Source organism: Manihot esculenta, chromosome 17 (genome assembly GCF_001659605.2).
Source record: "Manihot esculenta cultivar AM560-2 chromosome 17, M.esculenta_v8, whole genome shotgun sequence".
In the NCBI taxonomy this organism is placed as follows: domain Eukaryota; kingdom Viridiplantae; phylum Streptophyta; class Magnoliopsida; order Malpighiales; family Euphorbiaceae; genus Manihot; species Manihot esculenta.
The window spans coordinates 15,217,437-15,229,159 of NC_035177.2; the positions used below are offsets into that span (position 1 = coordinate 15,217,437).

At 39.8% G+C, this 11,723-nt stretch overlaps 1 protein-coding gene across 1 annotated transcript; it reads left to right on the forward strand.

The window, feature by feature from the left end:
• Positions 1 to 5,396: 5,396 nt before the first annotated feature.
• Positions 5,397 to 5,798, forward strand: LOC122722227. Its single transcript, XM_043952410.1, has one exon. It carries the CDS (start codon positions 5,397 to 5,399, stop codon positions 5,796 to 5,798), a length of 402 nt encoding a protein of 133 aa, XP_043808345.1.
• Positions 5,799 to 11,723: the final 5,925 nt, after the last annotated feature.

An 11,723-nucleotide genomic window follows, 5' to 3' on the forward strand; every position in this document is an offset into this window, starting at 1 on the left:
GAAGACCTCAGAAGACCTCAATGGGGCAGAAGACCTCACTAAGGTAGAAGACCTCACTGAGGTAGAAGACCGGCGAAGATCTCAAAGATCTCCCGGAGCAAAAATGGCCGGAATCCCCAAGATCATCCGGTGCTACGAGCAAAAACAACTTATAAGAACATAGTTCTGATCTCACATAAAAGATTGGGGCACGAGACCATAATTGAATAGCTAAACTCTGACCTCCCGAAGGAGCTCGAGTCATCAGATAGAGAGATTTTGATCTCATACAACAGCCAAAAGTGCCAAAAGCATCATGCCGATCTCAAGAAAATGAGCTCAGTACTGATAAACCCAATAGGCAGACTGAATTAAGGCAAGGCGAATCTTAAAAAAACTGCATAACAAAATACAAAGCCAAACAGAGAATCAGGGGCAATCATAAGAGGCACCGACCTCGAGAATGGACCGCTCACACTAAACCGACTCAGCTGGCCTAGAGAAAAGTCCAGGCAACAAAGAGCTCGCAAAACGCTCGAGAGAAGACAGCCCATAAATACTCAGGGGCAAAAAAACATACACGAGAGTCCAACGCTCAGACAAAAATAATAAAAAGGCAAGAAAGGGATACTTTCGACAAGAGCAGTTCTCAGACCACACGGTCATGAACAGAATTTAAAAATTTATCCCCTCACCAGTCATGGAATAACTGCTGAGGAGATAAAGGGGCAATTGATGATCGCTGGATTTCTTCACCCCGGTCTAAAGGCCAGGCCCATGAAAACAGTCCATGACCCGAAGGCTTCAATATTCCCCTCGAGAGTCAGGTCCAGCCCGCTCGGTCACAGGGCCGGACTCCGCCTAGACTCCTCAATCAAGCCGGCCCAAACCTCTCGGCCCAGTAATCAGGCCCTCACCAGGCTCAACTTCAGCCCTACCATTCAACCCAGCCCAGAAAGGGGAAAATGACCAAGATGCCCCGCTGGTAGGTCCTTCCGCATGCGTATCAGAGGAGAATCAATTGCCGTTACGCATGGAGCAGGCGCCTGACACATCCGTACATACGGAGCTAGCTAGACGGCAGAAGACAGCTAGCATTGTGGCAGAGAGACAGATATATATATCACAGTAGAGGCCACGCAGAGGGGGTCTCTCTCTCTTCTTCTTCCTTCTCCTTCCTGGACACCATTTTTATTCTTTCTGCAACTCTTGCCTAAATATACTACTCTGAGCCATAAAATCTGACTTGAGCGTCGGAGAGCCTCCACCGGGGCACCCCCGGTAGGCCCCTGACCATTCTTTCTTATTTTACAGGTCCCTTCACCAGGTAGAACATGGAGAGACCCATCAGAGAGCCCAGCGAGAAGGGACCCAGAAGAAAACCAGATCTATCATGGACCAGGAAGAGAAAAATATTTATCAAATGGCGCCGTCTGTGGGAAACGAAGGAGATCTTTTCATCACCGGAGTTTTCACTTTCAAAACCCACTGAGATCCACAATGGCAAACCACCAAGAAAATAACCTTAACGTCATTCCAAATAATCTGAGCTCTGCCCAAGAGGGGCAGCGGTTCTTATTTTCCAGTCCTACAACTCCAAACAACCAACCACCCATTCCTTTTAACCCCTCGCCGAGCTTGGCCGGGAATGTGCCCTCCACGAAAGAGATTTTACTATCTCAAAAGTTTTCAGATCCACCCATTGAGATCCACATATGGTACGAAAGTTTGAGCAGATAACCCAGCTGAAAAGAAAGGTTCATTGTGCTAAAGAATATTTTGATGGTCTTTCAGATAATTTATTTTAATATTTATTAGATTTTATTACGACTGTTTTTTTCTTTGAAGTATGGTGAATATTTTCTTTAAAAAAAAAAAAGGGTGAGGAATATATGTATTGTTGAAATTCTGAGGTCCGCTGTATATATATATAAAAAAAAAAGAGAGAGAAGAGGAAGGTGAGAGAAAGAGAAGAGGCGTCCGTGAGAAAAAAGGAGGTCGGAGTCGTGTTTAGCAAGACAGAAAGGAACTCAGCAAATCCGACGACCACAGCGATAGATTGCTCGTTCAGGTCGGATCCGTGCTCGAGCTCAGAATTGTGATCGAGCTCAGAGCCATGTTTGTGGAAAGCTGGCGAAGCACAAAGGTGGCTCTGTCATCGGCAAATTCGACGACCACACTCGTTCAGGACCCGTGCGCGAGCTTGGATGTGATCGAGGTCGGAGCGGTGTTTGAGATCGGGTTCACATTTCAGGTCGGACAAAAATGATAGTCGCGTCCAGTTGCCGCTCTCGGCTGTGGTTCGCGTAATACAGGAGGTCAATGGTTTCGCTGGTCGGAGTAGCAGAACTGAAAGGAGCTCGAGCTGCCAAAGACGCGCCGACCTGAGGAGGAAGTCACGGGTCTGGTCGAGCTCCAACCAGTGAGGTCGGTGCGACCATGCAGCAACGCGACCATGTAGGTCGGCGCGAAACTGAACGATGTCGGTGTTGCCGATGTCGTCGCCATCGATCTTGAAAGTGGCCAGCGTCACCAGCGCTCCATGGGGCCAAGTCCTTCGAATTTGACCTATTCGGTGTTTGGTACCTCAAGGCCGAGAAGTTCGCCATTATTCAGTTCAACGTCTGTCCTGTGATGATCACCGCCACTCTTTCATTGCTCATCCGCACATTTTCTTCATATTTCCTTGCCAAGAACTAGCAGGTGGCCCCTCCAATGAGCTTCTGTGCCAGACGACGTCCAGGGATTTCTTAGCTAAGCTAAGGTCCACTTGTAAAGGCATTGGTTTCTGGTTTGGGCTTTGAGCGGACACGTCTTCTGGGATGATCACGTGGCCTAAGATTTGCGTTATTGATTTGGGTTTCTATTTGATTGTACAGTTGCCTTACGGTTATGGGAATACGAGAAAGGTCAACTGATTAAAATTTGGCCTCCCAGGAATTGTTTTGCGAATCACGATGTGGGATTACAAAAGTTGATTGTGGGTCACAATTGCTTTTTGAATATTCCAATAACACGCGCCTCCCAAGGATGAAGAAATCAAGCTCGGCGATGGCACAGAGCTCGGCGATGGCATCGTCATGCACTGCTGGGTTCCCAAAACTCATGCCGCTCCAAGCCTACACTGCTTTTAATACACGGCTTCGGAGCCAATGCAATGTTGCGATTCAATTATTTCGTCCCTCAATTGAAGTCCAAGTTCAATGTCTATGTAATACCCGGCTCGAGTCCGGCATCGGAATTCCTGTAGTCCGGTGGAATCGGAACCCTCGAGAAGGGTAATACATATGTTTTCCAAGGTCTTTTCACTTGTTTTCATGTTTTGAAGTGTTAAAAGACTTCAGTTTTGAAAGAAAAGCAACAAGGGAGAAATGCAAAGGTTCGGCCGCCGAAGGTCACTTTCGGCCGCCGAACATTGCATGGTTGCGGCTTCACGTTCGGCTGCCGAAGGTGGTCTGGCCAGCCACCTATAAAAGGGCCAAGGGTCGGTGGAAGGAGGTTATTTCTCCTCCACTTGCAGCCAGAGGTGAGTTTCAGCCTCTCCTACGTTGACTTTCATGTTTTCCATGATTTTCATCAAATCTTTCAAGAGTTTTAAGAGTTTTGGTGACTTTTGAAGGTTTTGAGCAAAAGAACCAAAGTTTGAAGCTTGGAGCTTTGGAAGAGCTTTTCTTCATATCTCCACGTTAGGATCCTTCATCCTCAAGTTGTGTAAGAGGTAAGTGAAGATCCTGAGCTTCTTTGATGCTTTTGAAAGGTTTTATGAAGTTTGTATGGGTAGTATGCATGTTTAGGTTTAGGTGAGGTTTTTGGTGATTTGTGGTGTTCAACATGTTTAAGTGTTATGTGCTATGTTTGTTTGGGGTTTTAGGGTAGTTTTAGACCCCTTTGTGCATATATATGTGTATATGCTAGTTGGGAGTAGTTGATATGCATGTTTGTAGGTTTTTGGGCAAAGTTTGCATGAAACAGAGCAGGGTTCTGTCCTTCGGGCAAAACCAGGTTCGGCCGCCGAAGGAAGGTTCGGCCGCCGAAGGAAGGTTCGGCCGCCGAACCCCTTGTGGAGGCAGTTTCGGCTGCCAAAGGTTGCCCCCGAAAGCTAGGCTTTCGGTTTAGACAGAGACTTTCGGCCGCCGAAAGTGGGAGTTTGGCCGCCGAAAGTGTGTGAGTTTCGTCTCTGGACGAGACCTTCGGCCGCCGAAGGTGCCGCCGAACATGCATGAGTTTCGTCTCTGGAGTGGGGTTTCGGCCGCCGAACCTGCCGCCGAAAGTGCCCTGTCCAGCTTTCTTTTGCATGTTTTCTGTGTTGGTTTTAGGATTGGTTAGAGGGGTTTTGGGGAGTTTCTTAGAGATGTTCTTGAGTGAGTTTAGTCCCTCATTTGAGTCCACCTGTGTAGGTACGGACCAGAGGAATCAGGGAAGTCAGCAGTGAGTCCAGTGTCAGAACCTGCAGAGTCAGTTCAGAGATAACTAAAGGTGAGTGGAATTTAACTTAATGTTTTAATATGAGAACTGATATTTTATCATGCTTCATGCATCATGAATATGCTATAGGGTGAGTGCATTAGTGTACACAAAGATGATGCATTGCATTTATCCTTGTACTTGGCATGGCTCCTTGTACATTGCTTATGTGAGACGGCACGGACTTCGTGAGGATTCATTAGCCCTCAGAGGAAAGACCTGGAACAGCCCTACGGGGACCAGGCACACAAAGACCTGGAACAGCCCTACGGGGACCAGGCAAATGGTACTCAGGTACCCCAGATGAGATAGAGGGAGTTTTGATCCGTCCGGCCGAGGTGATGTGATTATGTGTTGCATTCCATGAGAGCATGTTTTATCACCTGATATTTTATTACTATTCTACTCACTGGGCTATCGTAGCTCATCCCTCTCCCCTAATTCCAGTTGTGCAGGTTCAGAGGTCAGAGAGAACTCAGCAGGGTACAGGAAGAGTACAGAGTGATGTAATAGCTAGTGTGGACATGTAAATGTATAGAGATAGTAGATGTACAGTGTATAGAATGGTGCTTGACTTATAATACTTGTAATCCCTTTGTGGAGTCACATGATCAGTTTATGTATGTTTTTGTATTATTGTATGTTTATGAGCAAAACCAGGCTTAACATGATGAGTTTGATCCGCCTAGAGCCATGAGGAGCTCTAGTAGGGATTGGTAGAGAACAGAGAGAGTGCATGCACAGGTTAAGCCTTGGAATGAAGAAAAGTTTTATGTGTTTTTACAGAACATGTATGATCATGTATGGGATTTCACAGGTATACAGACAGGATAGCAGGCTTACTACGGGTCCCGGCGACCTTAAGTCGATCTGGATCCTAGTGCCGGTGGCAGTTCGGTTTCCGGGCTGTTACAGTCTATGTCCCAGACCTCCAATTTTTCGGCAATTCCTACATGACCCGACCTGAGAGGACCAACGCGTTTCAGGCCCAGTGCGTCAGGGCTCTTATGGATGCGCTTAATGTTACCAATATGGATCTTATGAGGATAAGTTACGATGGTTTCGTGGCCTACGGCATGGCGGCACAGTTCAAGGAACGCGTGGGGCGAGTGGTGATGGGATGCGCAGGAGTGTGCTTGGGGAAGAAGGACACAGAGAAAGGGTTGTTTCAGCTGAGTGTGGATGATGCCATTAATATTTTAATGCCTCAGAATCCCGAGAAAGTGAAAGAGTTGGTGGGACCGCCGTTCCACAAACCTCCACCGACCTGCCCGAATTGTTTCCTAAATGATTTTATTAAGGGCAATTGCTTGCTTTATAAGTATGTGATTGGCCAGAAGAAGAAGAAGAAATAACAAGGAATGTGGAGGTTCAAGTGAGTCAGACAAGTCTCCTTCTTCCCCGTTCCGTTTATCCCGTCTGTCCCTTCATTAAATGAGTTGGAGAGAAAGGGTCGGCCGGCCGGTAGGAGTAGCAAGACTGAAAGGAGCTCGGCCCTGTTGGCCAGCTTGAAGACGGGTGCAAATCTCGAATTTGGATTTAGTGGAGCACAACAACCGATCGAGCAGGTCGGCCAAATACCAAAAATATCAATCTTTCAAGATTGAGTTTGATGGGATTGGAGCAAAGTGACGCGCCCACACAACCCATGCCAAAGTGGTCGACTTAGCTCTTGATCATTGAGAGGTAAGTACCCAAATCCTTTACAAATATTACAACGATGCCATCATAAATGATTTATTAGCTTATGCATGATCCACAACTACTGCAAGCAATTGATTATTAATCATCATTACCACCAGACAAACCTCAAGATCAAGAGTCTTTTATACAACTTTCATTTATCATTTTGCAGTTATTATTGATCAGAGAATTATAAAGTGCAAGTAATACTTACACTGTTCACAATATTTTACATGTTCGAGAATACTATTTTATAAATTGAAAACGGAAATATAGAGTTAAAATGTCTTGGGCAACATACTATTTATTGATGAATATTATTGAATTAACAACGAAGTATTCTCGTTATATACGCTCTGTGTAAGCTCTTACTTTGCAGGAAAATAATTCAGAAAAATGAACAAGACCTCAGTTAGGCATAAAACCAGCTGAGATGACGAAGCGACAGTAAGGCCAATGAGCCTGAACCTTGCGCAAGACCTCCTAAGGGAGCAAAGACAGCCGGCGGGGCCCCGAGGTCACCCCGGAACAAAAATGGCCAGGATCCTGTAAGATTTCCTGGTGCACAAACAGCCGGCGAGGCCCCGAGGTCATCTCGGAAATACAAAAATAGCCAGGATCCCGTAAGATCTCCTGAGGCACAAACAGCCGGCGGGGCCCCGAGGTCACCCCGGAACAAAAATGGCCAGGATCCCGTAAGATCTCCTGGTGCACAAACAGCCGGCGAGGCCCCGAGGTCATCCCGGAAATACAAAAATAGCCAGGATCCCGTAAGATCTCCTGAGGCACAAACAGCCGGCGGGGCCCCGAGGTCACCCCGGAACAAAAATGGCCAGGATCCCGTAAGATCTCCTGGTGCACAAACAGCCGGCGAGGCCCCGAGGTCATCCCGGAAATACAAAAATAGCCAAGATCCCGTAAGATCTCCTGAGGCACAAACAGCTGGCGGGGCCCCGAGGTCACCCCGAAACAAAAATGGCCAGGATCCCGTAAGATCTCCTGGTGCACAAACTGCCGGCGAGGCCCCGAGGTCATCCCGGAAATACAAAAATAGCCAGGATCCCGTAAGATCTCCTGAGGTACAAACAGCCGGCGGGGCCCCGAGGTCACCCCGGAACAAAAATGGCCAGGATCCCGTAAGATCTCCTGGTGCACAAACAGCCGGCGAGGCCCCGAGGTCATCTCGGAGCATGAAGACCGGGATCCCCTAGAACTCCCGGGAAAACAAAACAAAAAGAAACAGCCGGCGGGGCCCCGAGGTCACCCCGGAATGGCCGGTGAGGATCTTAAAAGACCTCCCGGAGCATGAAGACCGGGATCCGCTAGAACTCCCGGGAAAACAAAACAAAAAACAGCTGGAGGGGCCCCAAGGTCACCCCGGAACAAAAATAGCCAAGATCCTGTAAGATCTCTTGGGAACAAGAACGGCCGGCGAAGATCTCCAAGATCTCCCGGAGCAACAAAGACCAGGATCTCCAAGATCTCATGGCAAAAGAAGACCTCAAGGAGGTCCTGATAAAAGAAGACCTCAATGAGGTCCTAGCAAAAGAAGACCTCAATGAGGCCGAAAACCTCAATGAGGCAGAAGACCTCAATAAGGCAGAAGACCTCACTGAGGCAGAAGACCTCAGAAGACCTCAATGGGGCAGAAGACCTCACTAAGGTAGAAGACCTCACTGAGGTAGAAGACCGGCGAAGATCTCAAAGATCTCCCGGAGCAAAAATGGCCGGAATCCCCAAGATCATCCGGTGCTACGAGCAAAAACAACTTATAAGAACATAGTTCTGATCTCACATAAAAGATTGGGGCACGAGACCATAATTGAATAGCTAAACTCTGACCTCCCGAAGGAGCTCGAGTCATCAGATAGAGAGATTTTGATCTCATACAACAGCCAAAAGTGCCAAAAGCATCATGCCGATCTCAAGAAAATGAGCTCAGTACTGATAAACCCAATAGGCAGACTGAATTAAGGCAAGGCGAATCTTAAAAAAATTGCATAACAAAATACAAAGCCAAACAGAGAATCAGGGGCAATCATAAGAGGCACCGACCTCGAGAATGGACCGCTCACACTAAACCGACTCAGCTGGCCTAGAGAAAAGTCCAGGCAACAAAGAGCTCGCAAAACGCTCGAGAGAAGACAACCCATAAATACTCAGGGGCAAAAAAACATACACGAGAGTCCAACGCTCAGACAAAAATAATAAAAAGGCAAAAAAGGGATACTTTCGACAAGAGCAGTTCTCAGACCACACGGTCATGAACAGAATTTAAAAATTTATTCCCTCACCAGTCATGGAATAACTGCTGAGGAGATAAAGGGGCAATTGATGATCGCTGGATTTCTTCACCCCGGTCTAAAGGCCAGGCCCATAAAAACAGTCCATGACCCGAAGGCTTCAATATTCCCCTCGAGAGTCAGGTCCAGCCCGCTCGGTCACAGGGCCGGACTCCGCCTAGACTCCTCAATCAAGCCGGCCCAAACCTCTCGGCCCAGTAATCAGGCCCTCACCAGGCTCAACTTCAGCCCTACCATTCAACCCAGCCCAGAAAGGGGAAAATGACCAAGATGCCCCGCTGGTAGGTCCTTCCGCATGCGTATCAGAGGAGAATCAATTGCCGTTACGCATGGAGCAGGCGCCTGACACATCCGTACATACGGAGCTAGCTAGACGGCAGAAGACAGCTAGCATTGTGGCAGAGAGACAGATATATATATCACAGTAGAGGCCACGCAGAGGGGGTCTCTCTCTCTTCTTCTTCCTTCTCCTTCCTGGACACCATTTTTATTCTTTCTGCAACTCTTGCCTAAATATACTACTCTGAGCCATAAAATCTGACTTGAGCGTCGGAGGGCCTCCACCGGGGCACCCCCGGTAGGCCCCTGACCATTCTTTCTTATTTTACAGGTCCCTTCACCAGGTAGAACATGGAGAGACCCATCAGAGAGCCCAGCGAGAAGGGACCCAGAAGAAAACCAGATCTATCATGGATCAGGAAGAGAAAAATATTTATCAATATTAATACTACTACTTATATTTTTTAAATATACTTATAAAAATTATTTATTAACTTTTTACTGTAAATTCAATAGAATAATAAAGAAAATTACTCTAACATCTATAATCTGGAAAGAGGAGGAAAATAATGAGATTATCAGTTTTACCCTTATATTATTTAATTATTTATAATTGGTTTTAAATTTTAAAATAAATAATTATTTTATTATTTAAATAATTTTAAATTAATAAATTATTTATATATCACCTAAAATAGTTTTAAATATTTATTATTTAAAATTTAATGTATTTTTAAAGTTTTTATTTATGATAATTATAATAATATTTAAATATTAGATAATAAATTTAAATTTAAAAGGTAAAAATTATAAGATATATGAAATGATTATCACAGGTTAATGATTAAAAAAAATAGTAAAGTGATTACCTTAATTTTAAATATTAGTAATTTTATTATTATCTAAATATTTAAAAAATACTTAAAAAATAATCTTTTTTCAAACTATGTTTTTAATCACAAGTAGGAGAAATTTAATAGGACGTTAATCTCGTATATTTTAAAATTTTTAATAAATATATTAAATAATATTTTTCTATAAAAAATATTTGATATTTTAAATTTAAAAATATTTAAATAAAATATTAAAATTTATTATAGTATTGTCTGGCAGCAGTAAATTGGACAAACCGACTCTATTTTTATAGTTACACTTATTTTAATTTTTTATAGTTTTATATTTTTATTATTAAAAAAATATATATTATCGACTGTGTATATATAAATACAATATTTTTATTTAAAATGCGTTTCACTTTATTTTATAATTTTGTTAAAATTTATATGAAAATTTAATTTTTTTCGAGTATAAAAGGAAACTTTTATTTAAAAAAACAGTAATATATTATGTAAATATAATAATTAATCAGTTGTGATTAATTTGAAAGAGATAGTATTTTTAATATTTATTTAAATTTTTTATATTATGTTCATTATAAAGTATTTTTTATAAGTAAATTAAAAATAATATAAAATATTAATGTAGCTATAATTAATAATTACAGTAAATTTTATACATTTTATTTTATAATATATGATATTTGATAATTATAAAATTAATTTACTTAATATTTATAGTAATTTTTATTATAATCTTTATTTAGAGTAAAAAATATTGATAATATTACATAAGTGAATTTAATTTTTAATTTTATTAATTTTAAATTTAGAAAAATTAAATTACTTATTATACTAAAAATAATTTATTAAATTTAATAAATGTTAACATTTAAAGATCTTTTTATATATATTGTAATCTACATTTATCTAATTAGTTATAAATATATAATTTAAATTTAAATAGATAATGATTTTATCATTTAAATTAATTGAAAATTATTAAAATTTAAAATTTATAAGTGAATGGTAATTTTATAATTGAAATTAACTTTTAAAATAGATAATAATTTCATTATTTAAATTAATTTATCATTAATAAAAATCTGAATTTTAAATTATATATAAATAATAAAAAGTTAAATTTATAGCATAAATTATTAAAATAATAAATTTAAATATTAAATAATATTAAAAAATAAAAAGTGATTATAAAATTATTAGATAATTATAATTATATATATATAATTCGCAATATTATAATGAGGAAGGCATGTTGAATAATGCTAATATATATATAAAGGAGTGAATGAGGTGAAAAATTTTTAAATAAATTAAAATATTTTCATAATTTTTAATATATATAAATATTAAATAATAATGCAAAATTTTAATTTAACTTTAGAATTATTTTATATATATTTAATGTAACCCCAATAAATGTAGAATTATTATATTAATAATTCTTAATTAATTAACCATTCCTCATTTAATAAAATGTTAAAAAATTATCCTTAAATCAATGACTAATTTATAAATATTAACTATTTTCAATATAGTTTCATTTTATTTATACTTTTATAGTTAATTTGTAGATGACATTATTAATATGGAAAAATAATAATAATTTATGCATAAATTATTTTTATCAATAATTTATAAATTTGATAAAAAAAAGAAAAATTATTAAATTTTATTATTGGTTTACATAATTTTAAAATTGATTCAGCCAATCAAAAAATTAATATTAGCTAATTTTAAAATAAATATTATATTTTGTTAAATTATATTTTCATATATTTTATATTTATTTCATTATTATAAATTTTATTTTAATTTATTTTTTATAAAAAATAAAAATTGAAAGTATTATATTTAAAGTTGATATATTTAAATATTTATTTGAAAGGAGTAATTCTATTATTTATTTTAATATTCATAAAAGGTTTGAATCAATTAAGATTTTATATTAATACCTATATTTTATCAATTATGTTTTTCTATTATATATAATATCAAAAACTATTTAAAAATTATTTTATATAAAAAATATAATAAATATAGATATATAAAAAATTAGGAGTACCGAATATTAACAACGTGTTTTACTGTTAATTAATATAAGTATATATAAAGGTGTGAATGAGGGAAACACTTTTAAATAAATTAAATATTTTTA